At 56.2% G+C, this 17,531-nt stretch overlaps 1 protein-coding gene across 6 annotated transcripts in view; it reads left to right on the forward strand.

Annotated features, from left to right (window-relative positions):
* ARHGEF18 (Rho/Rac guanine nucleotide exchange factor 18) overlaps positions 1–16,866 on the forward strand; it is a 129,180-nt gene extending 112,314 nt beyond the window's left edge. For 3 of the 6 annotated variants that reach the window (XM_055240191.2, XM_063615757.1, XM_063615758.1), the window contains 13 exons: positions 434–510; positions 2,599–2,777; positions 4,020–4,111; positions 6,611–6,793; positions 8,263–8,400; positions 9,003–9,133; positions 11,319–11,375; positions 11,472–11,519; positions 11,615–12,085; positions 13,177–13,483; positions 14,283–14,408; positions 14,524–14,707; positions 16,433–16,866. In XM_055240191.2, coding sequence (XP_055096166.1) covers positions 434–510; positions 2,599–2,777; positions 4,020–4,111; positions 6,611–6,793; positions 8,263–8,400; positions 9,003–9,133; positions 11,319–11,375; positions 11,472–11,519; positions 11,615–12,085; positions 13,177–13,483; positions 14,283–14,408; positions 14,524–14,690 — 1,976 coding nt within the window. In that variant the 3' untranslated portion in view covers positions 14,691–14,707; positions 16,433–16,866. Of the gene's footprint in view, positions 1–433; positions 511–2,598; positions 2,778–4,019; positions 4,112–6,610; positions 6,794–8,262; positions 8,401–9,002; positions 9,134–11,318; positions 11,376–11,471; positions 11,520–11,614; positions 12,086–13,176; positions 13,484–14,282; positions 14,409–14,523 lie in introns of all 6 variants that reach the window. The other 3 variants (XM_055240190.2, XM_055240192.2, XM_063615759.1) reach the window with 2 other exon arrangements.
* The last annotated feature ends 665 nt before the right edge of the window (positions 16,867–17,531 follow it).

The raw sequence follows: 17,531 nt of genomic DNA on the forward strand, positions 1-17,531 counted from the left end.
AAGGCATGGAAAAGATCTGCCCCCATGATTCAATTACCTCCCACCGGGTCCCTCTTACAGCACGTGGGAATTCAAGATGAGATGTAGGTGGGGATGCAGCCAAACCACATCAGACTCTCAAAGGTCAGACCCAGCAGGTGTTGTTACAGCAAAGAGAACTGCCAGGCACAGTGGCCTAACACGGGCGGGAGCCCTGGTTTGAGCTCTGGACACAGAAGGGACTTAGAGGAGGCTCCGGCTGCTCGTTGGTGCTGAAGGTTGAGACCTGGAAAGGTGATGGGGGGTGCAGGCAAGGCAGAAAGGAAACTTCTAGGCCCAGGCAGAAGCATCACGCTGCTTACACCTTCCTGGGAAGTGGCATCCGTGGGGGTTGCCAGCAAGACCTCCTGGCCATGGGACCTTTAAGATGCCTCCTTCCATGCTGTTTTCCCAGATGTCCTGGCCGTCCTGCTGACCGATGTACTTTTGCTGCTACAAGAAAAAGATCAGAAATACGTCTTTGCTTCTGTGGTATGTATCCTGTCTATTCAGACGAAGGGTCAGCTGGGTGCTGTGGCTCACGCCTATAATCCCAGCGCTTTGGGAGGCCAAGGTGGGTGGATCACTTGAGCTCAGGATTTCAAGTCCAGCCTGGCCAACATGGTGAAACCTCACCTCTACTAAAAATACAAAAATTAGCCGGGCATGGTGGCCCATGTCTGTAGTCCCAGCTACTCAGGAGGCTGAGGCAGGATAATCACCTGAACCCAGGAGGCGAAGGTTGCAGTGAGCTGAGATTGTGCCACTGCTCTCCAGCAAGATTGCGCCACTGCTCTCCAGCCAGGGCAACAGAGCGAGACTCTATCTCAAAACAAAAAAACAAAACAAACAAACAAAAAACAGACGAAGGGCCCTGCTTGCTGTGACCTTGTTGGGAGGTTGGCTGAAACTGCCCGTGGAAGGGGCACCTGTGAGTTTCCCAGGCCCATGTAGCTGGGATTACAGGCACCCGTCACCAGGCCTGGCTAATTTTTTGTATTTTTAGTAGAGACGGGGTTTTACCATGTTGGCCAGGATGGTCTCCAACTCCTAACCTCAAGTGATCCTCCTGCCTTGGCCTCCCAAAGTGATGGGATTACAGTCTTGCGCCACCGCGTCCAGCTGCTGGTGTGTTCTTAACCAGTGTATTTGTTTGCTGAGGCTGCTGTAAACAAAGTATCATGGACTGGGTGGTTTAGACCACATAAATTTATCGTCTCATGTTTCTGCAGGCTGAAAGTCCAAGATGAAAGTGTTGGCATGGTTGGTTTCTTCTGAGGCCCGTTGGCTTGTAGACAGCCATCTGCTCGTCTGTACTCTGTGTCCTCACGTGGCCATCCCTCTGTGTGTGTCTCTGCTAATCTCCTCTTGTTAGAAGGATGCCAGTCAGATTGGATTGGATTTGGGCCCACCCATATGATCTCATTTTGCCATAATCATCTCTCTCTCTCTCTCTCTCTCTTTTTTTTTTTGAGACAGAGTCTCGCTCTGTCACCCAGCCTGGAGTGCAGTGGCACAATCTCGACTTACTGCAACCTCCACCTCCCGAGTTCAAGTGATTCTCCTGCCTCAGCCTCCTGAGTAGCTGGGATTACAGGTTCCCGCTGCCACACCCAGCTACTTTTTGTATTTTTGGTAGAGACGGGGCACGTTGGCCACACTGGTCTTGAACTCCTTGATTAAGTGATCTGCCTGCCTCAGCCTCCCAAAGTGCTGGGATTACAGGAGTGAGCCACCACACCCAGACCTTAATCACCTCTTTAAAGGCCCCATCTCCAAAGACAGCCACATTCTGAGGTACTGGGGGTCAGGACCTCATATGATTTGTGGGGAACACAGTGTAGCCCACTCTAGCCAGTTAAAATGTACGTTTTGCTGGTCTGTGGAGGCATTGTCTCTTGAAGGATGCGTGACAGACTAGAAATACCGGTGGCTCTGGGTGGCCTGAGGCACAAGACAGAGATGGGTTTATTTGTTGTTATATACTACATACTGTTGTATCTTTTGAGCTTTGTCGTGTGTATGTGCATTGCTGACTATTTTTAAAAATTTTTAAGCTGACGAAATTTACACATTATCAGGATACTAAGGGGCAAGATGGCTCACTCCTGTCACCTCAGCACTTTGGGAGGCCGAGATAGGAGGATCACTTGAGCCTAGGAGTTCAAGACCAGCCTGGGCAACACAGTGAGATCTCATCTCTATAAAAAATACAAAACTTAGCTGGGCCTGGCGGCATGCACCTATAATCCCAGCTACTCAGGAGGCTGAGGTGGGAGGATCACTTGAGCCTGGGAGGTCAAGGCTGCAGGGAGCAATGATTGCACCACTGCACTACAGCCTGGGTGACAGAGCAAGACCTGGCCTCCAAGATAGTAAAAAAAAAAAAAGGATTCTAGGATTTCATTGCAATAGTGTCTTTTTCCCCCAGATGGCAAAATATTTCTGCTTTGAATTGTTTGAAAAGAAACGAGGAGCGTGACCCCCACTCGTAGTTCCCCTCACCAGGCCCTTGACCTCGCTGCTGTTTGGGTGCGGTGGGGTAAAGGGTGACCTCCCCAATGCCCTCTACCCATGCAGGACTCAAAGCCACCCGTCATCTCATTACAAAAGCTCATCGTGAGGGAAGTGGCCAACGAGGAGAAAGCGATGTTTCTGATCAGCGCCTCCTTGCAAGGGCCAGAGATGTATGAAATCTACACGAGCTCCAAAGAGGACAGGAACGCCTGGATGGCCCATATCCGAAGGGCTGTGGAGAGGTGAGGAGGGCCTGGGGGGTCTCCCCACCCGCTGTGTTCCTTCCACTGACTGGTCCACCCTTGGCTTCGATGGTTGGCCATCGGCTGTGACCTTGAACTCCCTCATCCCAGCTTGGGACCCATGACACCATTCCAGCTCCTTCTGATGACTCAACCTGTTGGATGTTGAGGCCAACGGGCCTGGAAAGGCAGCTGTAACCTGGGCCTTTCTGCATGCATGGGCCACTGCACCTGCCATGGCGGGCTGTCTGCATTCTAGGGCCAGATTTGTTGGAGCAGGGCATGGCGTCTTGTCCGTCCTGGCATCTTGTCCTTCCTCCTTGGGCCAAGCACCCCTCAGGGCCTGGAACCAGCTGGCTTCCCCTCCTTCTTTTTTTTTTTTTTTTTTTTTTTTTTTTGAGACAAAGTCTTGCTCTGTTGCCCAGGCTGGAGTGCAGTAATGCAATCTCGGCTCACTGCAGCCTTCACCTCCCAGGTTCAAGCGATTCTCCTGCCTCAGCCTCCCGAGTAGCTGAGATTACAGGCGTGAGCCACTGCACCCAGCCTATTTTGTTTTGTTTTGTTTTGTTTTGTTTTTTAGAGTCGGGCTCTTGCTCTGTCACCCAGGCTGGAGTGCGCTGGCACAATCATAGCTTACTGCAACCCAAACTCCTGGGCTCAAGACATCATACCCCCTCGGCCTCCCAAGTAGCTGGAACTACAGGCACACACTACCACACCCAGCTAGATTTTTAATTTTTGTAGAAATGGGGCCTCACTGTGTTGCCCAGGCTGGTCTTGAACTCCTGGCCTCAAGCCATCCTCCTGCCTTGGCCTCCCAAAGTGTTGGGATTACAGGCGTGAGCTACCATGCCTGTCCACTCCCTCTCTTGATTCCTGGAGGCTTCCTGGTGCCTTAGCCTAGTTCAGACTCCCCCATCCACAGTAGCTGTAGCTCTGTGGGGCTTGCAGCCACCACCTGCACCTGGCAGGTCCCCTACAAGCCCGCTGTCCGCTGGACTCCTCCTCTAAGTCACAGGCAGGCACGTAAAGCCTCTTCCTGGTTATGCCCTGGCGCTTTGGGGTGGGATGAATGTCAGTGGCTCTCTCTCTTCCCCTCCTCGTCCTCCTGTACCACGAACAAGCTAAATCACTTCAAAAGTCAGAGACGGTCGTGGCAGCTGGTTCTGCAGAACCAGCATCTGTGCCGGAGGCCGGCCTGCCTGGGAAGCGCAGTTACCCACCCGACTCCTCTCCCTGCAGCTGCCCTGACGAGGAGGAGGGGCCCTTCAGCCTGCCCGAAGAGGAAAGGAAGGTGGTCGAGGCCCGCGCCACGAGACTCCGGGACTTTCAAGGTGAGGGGGAGACGGCGTTGTGGGCACACCCCTTGCATGGTGAGCCCTGGGCCCCCCATCAGGACTGGCCACAGAGGGCGAACTGCCCCCCAAGTGACCCAGCGTTTTCCCGTGGGCTGTGCCATGTCCTGCAGCTCTGTGAAGCATTAGAACGGGGCTGTGCCATGACACAGCGATCTCCAGAGGTCACTTAGCCCTTTCAGGGGTATGTGGGAGAGGGAGGGAGGAGAGCTCAGGGGCCCTGAGCCCCTTCCAGAGCCAACCGCACAGCCATGCACACTGCCACCACCCCATCCTCGTGCAGCCAGGAGCTCGACAGGGCATCCCAGCCCCATACGAAGGAATAGCACAGGGACCCCACAGCCTCCTTCCAGAGCTTCCTCCTCCCTGTTTGTTTAATTACACTACTGAGATGTAATTCACACACCACGCCACTCACCCTCCCAAGCGTTGGGTTCAGTGGCATTTCAGTGCATTTCCAATTATGCAGCCAGAATCACGTTAACTAGAACGTTCCACCACCCCAGAAAGAAGCCCCGTCCCTGTTAACAGTCACTCCCCACCCCATGCCCCAACCCTGGCAACAGGAATCTACTTCCTGTCTCTGTGGATTGGCCTGTCTGGACATTCCACATAAATGGAGTCACACACCGCACGGCCTTTTGGGTCTGGCTTCTCTCGCTGTGTGTGATGTTAAGGTTCATCCGCGTTCAGTGAGCGCTTTGTCAAGAACAGTTCTTGGTACCCTGTAGCCTGCAGCAAGCTCCCTTCTTCCCTTTCAATGTCTGTATTTTTTTTTATTTTATCTTTTTTGTTTTTAAACGGAGCCTCGCTCTGTCGCCAGGCTGGAGTGCAGTGGCATGATCTCGGCTCACTGCAAGCTCCGCCTCTCGGGTCCAAGGGATTCTCTTTTCTTTTTCTTTTTCTTTTTCTTTTTCTTTTTTTTTTGAGACAGAGTCTGGCTCTACTGCCCAGGCTGGAGTGCAGTGGCACGATCTCAGCTCACTGCAAGCTCCGCCTCCTGGGTTCATGCCATTCTCCTGCCTCAGTCTCCCGAGTAGCTGGGACTACAGGCGCCCGCCACCACGCCCGGCTAATTTTTTGTATTTTTAGTAGAGATGGGGTTTCACCGTGTTAGCCAGGATGGTCTCAATCTCCTGACCTCATGATCCACCCACCTCGGCCTCCCAAAGTGCTGGGATTACGGGCATGAGCCACTGCGCCCGGCATCAAGAGATTCTCCTCCCTCAGCCCCCCAAGTAGCTGGGACTATAGGCATGAGCCACCACGCCCCACTAATTTTTGTGTTTTTAGTAGAGACGGGGTTTCACCATGTTGGCCAGGATGGTCTTGATCTCTTGACCTGATAATCTGCCTGCCTCGGCCTCCCAGAGTGCTGGGATTACAGGAGTGAGCCACCGCTCCCGGCCTTGTATTATTCATTTCTAAATTGGATAATACTAAAACAATAAGTGGTGTGGTATGGTGGCTCATACCTGTAATCCCAGCACTTTGGGAGGCTAAGGCAGATGGATCACTAGAAGCCAGGAGTTTGAGACCAGCCTGGACAACATGGCGAAACCCCGTCTCTACAAAAAATTTAAAAATTAGGCTGGGTGCGGTGGCTCACTCCTGTAATCCCAGCACTTTGGGAGGCGGAAGCGGGTGGATCACTTGAGATCAGGAGTTTGAGACCAGCCTGGCCAAGATGGCAAAACCCCGTTTCTACTAAAAATACAAAAAATTAGCCAGGCATGGTGTTGTGTGCCTATAGTCCCAGCTACTCAGGAGGCTAAGGCAGAAGAATCGCTTGAACCTGGGAGTTGGAGGTTGCAGTGAGCCGAGATCGTGCCACTGCATTCCAGCCTGGGCGACAGAGCGAGACTCCTTCTCAAAAGAAGAAGGAAGGAAAGAAAGAAAGGGAGGATGGAAAATTCAGTTTTCTAAGGCTCTAAGTTGGTCCCAGGCTAATAAATGGGCCTGATACAATCCTCGCTCACATCCTACTGTGTTCGATTTTATTTTGTTTATTTTAGAGACAGGGTCTTGCTTTGTTGGCCAGACTGGCGTGCAGTAGTGCAGTCATAGCTCACTGCAGCCTTGAACTCCTGGGCTCAAGCGATCCTCCTGCCTCATTTCTCAGGCATGCACCACCACAACTAGCTAATTTTTTATTTCTTTGTAGAGACAGAGTCTCATTATGTTGCCCAGGCTGGTCTCGAACTCTAGGCCGCAAGAGTCCTCCTACCTTGGCCTCCCTAAGTACTGGGATCGTAGGCCTGCGCCACCACAGCTAACCTGATTTTTATAACAAGGGGGAAAATAATCAGAGGACAAGGCCATGCCCTCCCCTACCTCCCAGGAATGCAGGACACAAGGGGGCAGCCTACCTCAGGGCAGGGCCAGCAGGGGTCCTCATCCTTAGGCCAGTCCCCGGGGCTCAGACAATTCCAGGGAAGGCCGACAGGGCTGACTGTCACCTCCACCATCACTCTGCAGAGCGGTTGAGCATGAAAGACCAGCTGATCGCGCAGAGCCTCCTAGAGAAACAGCAGATCTACTTGGAGATGGCCGAGATGGGCGGCCTCGAAGACCTGCCCCAGCCCCGAGGCCTATTCCGTGGAGGAGACCCATCCGAGACCCTGCGGGGGGAGCTAATTCTCAAGTCAGCCATGAGCGAGAGTAAGTTGGCTGCCCACACCTCAAGGGTGCAGTCTTGCCTGGGTGGGCTCCTCAGGGGGCCCCAGGCCAGGCTCACGGCTCAGTATGGCCGACACGGCACTCTGTCCAGGACAGGCTTCTATCTGGGGGGCCCCAGGAGCAGCACTGATCCCCTACTGGTGCCTGCCAGAGCCAGAAGGGCCTTAGACATAATCTGGGCCAAGCCCCTCCTTGCAGACATAAAGCACTTTCTCCTCATTCAACACCGCTCTGATGCTCCCTGCATGCGGAGGCTCTAAGCCGGGCCGTGGGGAGGATCTGAAGTTGACTGAGACTGGTTCCCTACGCACCAGAGGTTCCTCTTCTTCCTGAGAGGTGGGTCCCTGGTGATATCCCCAGAAAAACACATGCACACTCCCTCAGGGGGTCCCCACGCACAGCTCTAACACAGCTGCCAGGCCCCTGGGCTGGCCACTTGGGCAGGCAGTCAGTGCCCAGTCTGCTCTTTCTTTTTTTCTTTTCTTTTTTTTTTTTTGAGATGTAGTCTCGCTTTGTCACCCAGGCTGGAGTGCAGTGGCGTGATCTCGGCTTACTGCAACCTCCACCTCCTGAGTTCAAGTAATTCTCCTGCCTCAGCCTCCTGGGTAGCTGGGATTACAGGCACCCGCCACCACGCCCGGCTAATTTTTGTATTTTTAGTAGAGATTGGGTTTCACCATGTTGGCCAGGCTGGTCTCGAACTCCTGACCTCAGATGATCCACCCTCTTCTGCCCCCCAAGGTGCTGGGATTATAGGCGTAAGCCACCACACCCTGCCTCAATCTGCTCTTTCAACAGTGAGGGAAGCCGACGCAGCCCCTGCCTTCCAGAGAATAAGAAGGCAGAGACGGGGGTCAGTCTTTCTTCCTCCAGGCCCACTGACATCCTTCCACCCAGCTCCAACGGCCGTTGTTCTTGGCTCCCTGGGGACACTCTCATATCCTGCACCTTGGCCTGGAATGTTCTTTTCACCACCTCTGTGCCTGGCCACAGCCTGTTGGTCCTAGAGGGCTTTCTGTGGACAGCCCTTCCCCACAAAGTCACTCTCTCATATGGCCATTGTCACACACTCAGTGTATGGTCATTGTCATATAACACACCAAGTGTTTCCTGCTGACCCTGGGCAGGGCCACATCCAGCATTCGCCAGCCCCTGGCCCAGGGCGGCCTGATGGAAGGGGCTGCAGGAGCCTGTACCCGCCCTCCCCATGGCTGCCCCACAGCCCTGTCCTCTCACTTAGATGCGGATTGGCCTGTACTGGTGGCCGTACCTGAAGTAAGCGTGTGCACAGGGACAGTGGGGCTGAAATCCCATGGCAGACAGTAGGGGGCGGGTGATCACCACCCCAGTGAGTCCCTCCATCCACCCCAGTCTCGCTGCCCCAGCGCTCCGTATTCCCCCAGCACACTTCCGCAGGGCGACCCGTGCTTCCTGTCCCCTTCCTTCCACAGTCGAGGGCATCCAGAGCCTGATCTGCAGGCGGCTGGGCAGCGCCAATAGCCAGACGGAAGACGGAGGCAGCTCCACAGGCCCGCCCAGGAGGGCTGAGACCTTCGCGGGCTACGACTGCGCAAACAGCCCCACCAAGAGTAAGAGTGGGGCCGTCTCCCCTCCCGCCCCCAGGGCCTCCCCTCAGGATGCACATTAGCTTGTGTAGGGTTTCCTGGAACCTTGTTTTTTGTTGTTGTTGAGACAGAGTCTCACTCTATCGCCTGGGCTGGAGTGCAGTGGCGCAATCTCGGCTCTCTGCAACCTCTGCCTCTCGGGTTCAAGTGATTCTCCCGCCTCAGCCTCCCAAGTAGCTGGGACTACAAGCACACGCCACCACGCCCAGCTACTTTGTATTTTTAGTACAGATGCGGTTTCGCCATGTTGGCCAGGCTGGTCTCGAACTCCTGACTTCAGGTGATCCGCCCGCCTCAGCCTCCCAAAGTGCTGGGATTGCAGGCGTGAGCCACCACGCCCAGCCGGTTTTCTGGAACCTTCTGAAACCCTCCAGACATTGTTGGTTGTGTTGTGATAGCAGCACCCAGACCAGCCCACCCCTCTCCAGCAGGCGTCTGTGCTGTAGATGCCACCATTCGGGCCCAGCCTGGGTTTCCTACCTGGGCAGGGGCTGGGGGTGGACTGGGAAGCTTCCCCCTCCCCATGGGATGGCAGCATCCTCACGCCCCTGGCTTGGGGTTCTCAGATGGCAGTTTCAAGAAGAAAGTCAGCAGCACCGACCCCAGGCCCCGAGACTGGCGAGGCCCCCCAAACAGCCCGGACTCGAAGCTCAGTGACAGTGACATTCCTGGGGGCTCCGAGGAATCGCCGCAGGTGGTACGTGGATATCCACTTGCCCGGTACAGTCTGAGTCGTCGTAAGGATTCATGCGTGTGAGAGCTTCTGCTGGGGTTGTCTAGTTTTAGTCTCATCAGCATGGACAAGCGTTGTTCGTTTTGTGGTGAATAACAGTATCTCAGCCCAGATTAACGCGCTGGCAGGTGATTTCTTCCTGCAGCCTCCCGGGAAAAGCAAGAGGTCCCCAGGAGGAAGGCTGGGGAGGGGACAGGCTCAGGGCACTCACCATGGCTTCATCAACAGGCGAGGAACCCCCTACAGGGGTCACCAGCTTTCAGCCGGGGCAGGTGTGGTGGCGCCCACCAGATGCCAGATCTCCCCGGCTGTTCCTTTGCTTTTGAATGAGAAGGCCAGGTGCCTACTCGAGCCTGCCCAGGTTAGGGGTCAGAGGCCCAGGCCAGCTCTGAGGCTTGGACTTGCCCCTGTGGCTGGAGCTGGCACCCAGGCCTCATAGCCAAGCCCACTCTACCTCCCAGGTGGCCCCAGCCCCTCGTTTTCCGAACACCCAGATTTGCACAAGTCAGATGATTAGCAGGGACTGTGTTCCCAGTCATGACCTGGTGCTGGGTCCTTCCTGTTATCCACGCTAAGGGATATATTTTCAATAATAAGCAGGGGCTGGGTGCAGTGTCTCACACCCATAATCCCAGTGTTTTGGGAGACCGAGGTGGGAGGATCACTTTTTTTTTTTTTTTGGAGACAAGGTCTCACTCTGTCACCCAGGCTTAAGGGCAGTGACGTGATCACAGCTCACGCAGCCTCTAACTCCTAGGCTCACGCAATCCTCACACCTCAGCCTCCCAAGTAGCTGAGACTACAGGTGCACACCCCCACACCTGACTAATTTTTAAAATTTTTATAGGTACAGGGTCTCACTATGGTTGCTCAGGCTGGTTTCCAACTCCTGGGCTCAAGCAGTCCTCCTGCCTTGGCCTCCCAAAGTGTTGGGATTACAGGCAAGGCCACCATACCTGGCCTTGGGAGGATTACTTGAGGCCATGAGTTTGAGACCAGCCTGGGCAACATAGCAAGACCACATGTCGACAAAATATTTTTAAAATAGCTGATCCTTTGGGTGCGGTGGCTTATGCCTATAATCCCAGCACTTCAGGAGGCCGACTCAGGTGGATTACCTGAGTCCAGGGTTTGAGACCAGCCTGGCCAACATGGTGAAACCCTGTCTCTACTAAAAATATAAAATTAGCTGGGCGTGGTGGTGGATACCTGTAATTCCAGCTACTCAGGAGGCTAAGGTGGGAGAATCACTTGAACCCAGGAGGTGGAGGTTGCAGTGAGCCGAGATTGCGCCACTGCACTCTAGCCTGGGCGACCAAGCAAGACTTTATTTCAAAAAAGTTAAAAATAGCTGCTGAGTGTGGTGGCTCACGCCTGTAATCCCAGCACTGTGGGAAGCCAAGGCAGGTGGATCACCTGAGGTCAGGAATTCGAGACCAGCCTGACCAACATGGTGAAACCCCGCCTCTACTAAAAATACAAAATTAGCCAGGCGTGGTGGCACATTCGAGTAATTCCAGCTATTTGGGAGGCTGAGGCAGGATAATCACTTGAATCAGGGAGGTGGTGGTTTCAGTGAGCTGACATCGTGCCATTGCACTCTAGCCTGGGCAACGAGCAAAACTCCATCTCAAAAAAAAAAAAAATAACTGATCCTGGTGGTGCACACCTGTAGTCCCAGCTACTCAGGAGGCCGAGGTGAGAGGATCAGGCCACTACACTCTAGAGCAAGGCCCTGTCTCAAAAAAAAAAAAAAAAAAAGAAGCCAGGCATGGTGGCTTATGCCTGTAATCCCAGCACTTTGGGAGGCCGAGGCGGGCGGATCACCTGAGGTCAGGAGTTTGAGACCAGCCTGGCTAACATGGTGAAACTGCGTTTCTACTAAATATACACAAAATTAGCCAGGCATGGAGGCTGGAGCCTATAATCCCAATTACTCGGGAGGCTGAGGCAGGAGAATTGCTTGAACCCAGGAGCTGGAGGGTGCAGTGAGCCGAGATCGCGCCACTGCACTCCAGCTTGGGCAACAAGAGCAGAATTCTGTCTCAAAAAAAAAAAAAAAAAAAAAGGAGATAAGAAGAAGCAGGCTTGAGTCTAGTTGGATGGGTCTTGAGCCGCTCTCTCTGGTTTGACGGTGTCCTCTTCCCAGGTGGAGGCGCCAGGCACGGAATCTGATCCCCGTCTGCCCACAGTCCTGGAGTCGGAGGTAGGCGCCCGCGGGTCTCCATCTCCCCAGGGCCTTGTGCACGCGCGTGTGGCCTCAGCCCGATAACTAGCATCAATCTCCCTCTCCTCGCCGCAGCTTGTCCAGCGGATCCAGACACTGTCCCAGCTGCTCCTGAACCTTCAGGTATAGGGGCGGGTTGGGGCCGGCCACGCGTGCCCTTTCCTGGTTGGCTGGGGCGCAGGTGCGGCTCTCACTCGCCTGGCCCTGGCCCTCCGCAGGCGGTAATCGCCCACCAGGACAGCTATGTAGAGACGCAGCGGGCTGCCATCCAGGAGCGCGAGAAGCAGTTCCGGCTGCAGTCGACGCGTGGGAACCTGCTGCTGGAGCAGGAGCGGCAACGCAACTTCGAGAAGCAGCGGGAGGAGCGCGCGGCCGTGGAGAAGCTGCAGAGCCAGCTGCGGCAGGAGCAGCAGCGCTGGGAGCGCGAGCGACAGCGGCAGCAACAGGAGCTGGAGCGTGCGGGCGCGCGGCTGCAGGAGCGCGAGGGCGAGGCGCGGCAGCTACGCGAGCGGCTGGAGCAGGAGCGGGCCGAGCTGGAGCGCCAGCGCCAGGCCTACCAGCACGACCTGGAGCGGCTGCGCGAGGCCCAGCGTGCCGTGGAGCGCGAGCGGGAGCGCCTGGAGCTGCTGCGCCGCCTCAAGAAGCAGAACACCGCGCCAGGCGCGCTGCCGCCCGACACACTGGCCGAGGTGAGCGCGCAGCAGCCAGTGTGCGCAGGTGGGGGGTGACTGGTTTGCGCGTGCATTTGCACGAGTGCATGCAGGTGACAGGGTTCACGGGTGCATGCGTGCAGGAGTGTAAGAGCAAACGGCACGACATACCCTTGCATTAACAGCTCATGCCGCAATGCAGAACCTTTCTCAGAGCTGGCTAAATGCTTAACAGAACGCTGTTGCTCAAAACATTCCATAAATGTTAGAAACTTCTTAAAAAGAAAATGCACTCCTGTAATCCCAGCACTTTGGGTGGTGGAGGTGGGCGGATTGCTTGAGCGCAGGAGTTCCAGGCCAGCCTGGGTAACGTGGTGAAACTCCATCTCTACAAAAAAATACAAAAATGGCATGGTGGCTTGCACCTGTGGTCCCCGCTACTTGGAATGCTGAGGTAGATCACTTGAGGCCGGGAGAATGAGGCTGCCATGAGCCGTGATCACGCCACTGCACTCCAGCCTGGGCAACAGAGTGAGACCCCGTCTCAAAAAAAAAAAAAAAAAAAAAAAAATGAAGCTGGGGGCCATAGTGTGCACCCTAGCTACTCGGGAGGCTGAGGCCGGAGGATTGCTTGAGGCTAGGTATTTGAGACCAGCCTGGGCCACGTAGTGAGACCTCGTCTCTAAAAAAAAAAAAATACAAAAATTAGCAGGGCGTGGTGGCACATACCTGTAATCCCAGCTACTTGGGAGACTGAGGCAGGGGGGTCATTTGAGCCCAAGAGGCTCAAGAGCTATTTGTGCCACTGCACTCTAGCCTGGGTGACAGAGCAAGACCGTGTCTCTGAAAACAAATCTATAAACCATGGGTTCTGTGAACAGATGTGGACACGGATGTGTGAGATGTTTTTATATGAGTGTGTGACAGTATGGGTGCCACTGAATGTCACCACAAGTATGCACATTTAGCAAAGGTTAGGGACAGGCAATGACCGGCAGCTCCTTCAGGCTGCACCTGGCTCTGTCCAGAACAGGAGAGGTCGAGGGTCTCCTGTGCACGACCCTCGGGGGCTCTCCAGAGGCTGCACAGCAGGAACCTCGCATTGGATGTATCTGCTGTTGTCCCCCCAGGCCCAGCCCCCAAGCCACCCTCCCAGCTTCAACGGGGAAGGGCTGGAGGGGCCTCGGGTGAGCATGCTGCTGTCTGGCGTGGGGCCAGAGTACGCAGAGCGCCCCGAGGTGGCTCGCCGGGACAGCGCCCCCACCGAGAGCCGGCTGGCCAAGAGCGATGTGCCCATCCAGCTGCTCAGCGCCACCAACCAGTTCCAGAGGCAGGCGGCCGTGCAGCAGCAGATCCCCACCAAGCTGGCGGCCTCCACCAAGGGTGGCAAGGACAAGGGTGGCAAGAGCAGGGGCTCTCAGCGCTGGGAGAGCTCAGGTGAGCTGGCCCCGCCCCTTCGCCTGGGCCTGGAAGGTGAAACTGGTCAGGCTCTAGGGGCTCCCTGGGAGCCAGGAAATTCGGGACACCTGTGCCATCCTCTGGAGAGGAAAACCAGAAGGCACAGTTGGCCTCGTGGCTGAGGCCACCCCACACAGGGCCGTGTTTGGTCTCCAGGCCCAAAACTGAGATGATCCACCCTGTGTCTTCCCCACCTTGACCTTCAAAACAGTGGGATGGGGACCAGGAGCCTTAGAAAGGGACACAAGCAAGAAGGCAGAGATCCCTGGCCACCTAGGATGAGCACAGCCAGGACAGGGACAGGTGCAGGCGCCTCTGCGCATCATCCTCGTTCCACAGAGCCGTTCCACAGAGGGGGACACGGAGCCCAGAGCAGCCCCAGTGTTTCCACGGAGGATGCCCAGGGGCTCCTCTGGCACGAGAGCCAGCCCTGCTCCTCTGGGGGACACCTCCCTGGGGGACAACCAGGGATGTTCTGGGACATTCTCTGAAGATTAAGGGTGTGTCCCATAGTCACTAGGGCCTGTGCTATTTCCACAGGAGGCTCAGCCTCCTCTCCAGATGCCGGGTGACTCTGCAGGTCCTTCCACAGCAAGGTTGGGGCCATTCTCCCTGAATCTGGGGCTTAGCATCTGAGCAGCTCAGGTCATGGGATCCAGGCTGCCCGTGGGAAGTGTCAGGTGGGGATGGCCAGGCCCCTCTGCTCTCGGAGGCTGCCCTTGGGGGGTGGGGACAGCTAGTCAGCCTGGAGCTGGCCCAAGCACCTTCCCTCTTCCAGCGTCCTTCGACCTGAAGCAGCAGCTGCTGCTCAACAAGCTCATGGGGAAAGATGAGAGCACCTCACGGAACCGCCGCTCGCTGAGCCCTATCCTGCCCGGCGGACACAGCCCTGTACCCCCACCAGGTGAGCCCCCACCCCCTGTAATGAGCCCAGTCCCAGGGCAGTGGGGCTGCGGCACCACTTGGCAGCTGCGGCACCACCTGGCAACTGCTTAGTCTGAACCCTCTCTCTGTTCCAGACCCTGGCTTCCCCGCCCCGAGCCCACCGCCAGCCCCCTCCGAGGGCTTCTCTCTCAAGGCTGGGGGCACAGCCCTCCTGCCCGGGCCCCCAGCTCCCTCACCACTGCCGGCCACACCACTCAGCGCCAAGGAGGACGCCAGCAAAGAAGACGTCATCTTCTTCTAAAAGGGCCGTGACTCAAGGTGCAAGGCCCCTCCCTGCCCTGCCCACCCTTCCTGCCCTCTGGGGACCCCCATGGGGTCACCATGCCCACCCAGCTGTCCCCTCCTCTTCCCTAGCAAACCACCAATGACCGCCTGGCAGGGGCCGGCCTGTCGGTGCTCTGGGCCTCGCAGCTGTTTCTGTAAGATTAGCGGTGGTGCCTGGGTCACTTTCTGAACCTCTTTTTTTTTTTCAAAAAGGAAAGTTTTTAATGGAAAGTTGAGCCAGAACTAAACCAGGGAGCTGTCTGAAATCATAGCACCCCATCCGGGTGGCGGGGAGATCAACTCCGAGCTGTTTTTCCGAGGCAGTGAGGAACGGTGCCGGCTGTGCACGGAGCTGAGGACAGGACAGACCTTGCTTTGAGAAGGAGCTGCCGGCCGGGGCCACGCTCCACAGCCACTGCACGACAGTGGAGCCAAGGGTTAGGGCACCAGGAGGGGCCAGGTGGCGTCGGCAGCATCTGTCCCCAGAGTCAGGCAGAATCCATGTCCCAAACAGCCCCACGCAGGTTCACCATGAACCTCAGGGCCAGGGAATGAGCCAGGCACGGGGGCATGGGCAGAGAGGGCCACGGGGCAGGGCCCACTGAGGGAACATCAGTACCCTCCAGTCAGGTTCTGTGGGTTTGGAAGCCCATTGTGAAAGGGGCTGACCTTTGCCCCTTTTTACTTGGCATTGGTTTTGAAACCAGCTATTTCCCAAACTGCTTCCCGAGGGCACCCATTGCTGTTCACACGCTCAGCCTGTCTGGGGGACTGGGCCTCTAGCTTCAGCCAGGGTGGGTACACACCCCGGGCACAGGGTCCTCAGCCCCTGGGAAATGAGCTCCCGGGGCTGGCGTCCCACCTTCCAGGCGGGGGCTGGCACATCACAGACTGTCAAGAGCGCCATGTCCCACGGCATGCAGAGGAAGCACCTAGAGACGTTGCAGCAAGTGGACAAGTGGCCGCTGTGCGGGCTCCTCGCTTGTAGTGAGCTGTTGCAGTTCATGGTCCCTCCCCGGGAGGAGTGGAGGAAGGAGGTGTTGGGTAGTGTCAAAGGTGCTGGGACATCCCAGGGTGGTGAGATCCATCCATGATCCGGCTCCGGTGGAGAAAGGGCACATTTCAAGCCTTGTTCTGCACCCCAAGCATTGGTGGCAGGACTGGGTCCTGGCTGATCGTCCTTGTTCCCAGTGGGGTACACGTGAGCCCCTGCCAGGGCCAAGTCCTTCTCCCGAACCCAGGGTCCTGGGAACCACAGATCCTGGGGGGATTCAGCCCTTCTCCCACTGTGCTGGCAGAGGCAGTCCTGTGATGCTGAATACAGTGAATAGGGACATTCCCGCCACTTGGGGACAGATGGGCACAGGGGAGGGGAAACTCCGTCAGGAAGTGCTCCCCTGGGCAGAGGCGCCCACTGGGTTCCGTGGGCTTAGGAGGGGGCGGGGCAGGAGCTGGTGCCAACTGGGAACCAGAGCCCCACAGCCATACAGCCCGTCGGTGACAAGGTCCTGAGAACACAGTGAGTGGCCGGGTGTCCCCAGGCTCCTGGCCCCTCCGACGACCTCAACTCTACCCAGCCCAGTCCTTGGCCATCAGTGACACCCTCCACCCCCGTCAGATCCCATGTGTGCCATGTTTATCATCAGTGTTTTGTATTTTTGTACTGAGTATCCGAGCACTTTACAAAAGCTGACTGTGCGTTCCTGTTCTGTTGTGAAGAGAACATTCCCAGACCCTGGCACCCTCCTGAGCCGGCGTGCGCCAGTCCAGCCCTCCCAGATGCCACAGTTCCTTGGATGGGGGAGAAGTTCAAGGAATTTCTGCTCGGCCACGCGGTGGGAAGCCCGCGTCCCCACCACGTGGCTGAGGGGTCTCCGTCGTGCTAGGCATCGGGCGGCGGCGCCGACAGCCCTTCCTTCACCAGTGACCCTCGGCCACTCCTGGGTTGGAGCCCGATTTTATTTGTAAAGTTGACAGGCAAGCAAACGTTCGTATTTTCGTGGGATCTGCACACGTCTTTGTCAGTCGTGGCCATGATCTTAGTCACCTGCTAATTATTTTTACAATGATTACAACGTTTCCTCACCGCGGGATATTTCTGACCCGCTTTAGAACTTAAGACCCGATTCTAGCAATAAACGTGTCCAAGATGAGCGGCGACTGGCGTGCACGTTCTTGGAGGTTTTATTTGAGGATTTTCTTCTGCCCAAACGTCGCTGCAGGAGTAGCAGGTTCTGGTGGGGGCTCCCCATGGCTCCTGCACCTCAGCTCGCCCCCCTGCCCTCTGTGTCCAGCTTAACACTCCGAAGACCCCTTCAGGTCCAGTCCCCAGGAGTTGTTGGGGTTTTTTGTTTTTGTTTTTGTTTGTTTTTTTGGTTGGTTGGTTGGTTGGTTTGTTTGAGACGGAGTCTGGCTCTGTCACCCAGGCCAGAGACCAGTGGCAGGATCTCAGCTCACTGCAACCTCTGCCTCCCGGGTTCAAGCACTTCTCCTGCCTCAGCCTCCTGAGTAGCTGGGATTACAGGTGCCCACTACCACGCCCAGCTAATTTTTGTATTAGTAGACATGGGGTTTCACCATGTTGGCGAGGCTGGTCTCGAACTCCTGACCTCAAGTGATCTGCCCGCCTCAGCCTCCCAAAGTGCTGGGATTACGGGCACAGGGCAGGAGTGGGGCGTGGAGGTGCCTGTGGAGGGTCCTGCCCGCTGGGTACACTTCAGGCTTTTGTAGCACCTCCACAAAAATCTTTTTGCTTTTAATCCAAAATAACTGCAAAGGGTGTAACTTTCAGTTCCTCCATCTGGTGTGAGAGGCAGCT

Source organism: Symphalangus syndactylus, chromosome 13 (assembly GCF_028878055.3).
Source record: "Symphalangus syndactylus isolate Jambi chromosome 13, NHGRI_mSymSyn1-v2.1_pri, whole genome shotgun sequence".
In the NCBI taxonomy this organism is placed as follows: Eukaryota; Metazoa; Chordata; class Mammalia; order Primates; family Hylobatidae; genus Symphalangus; species Symphalangus syndactylus.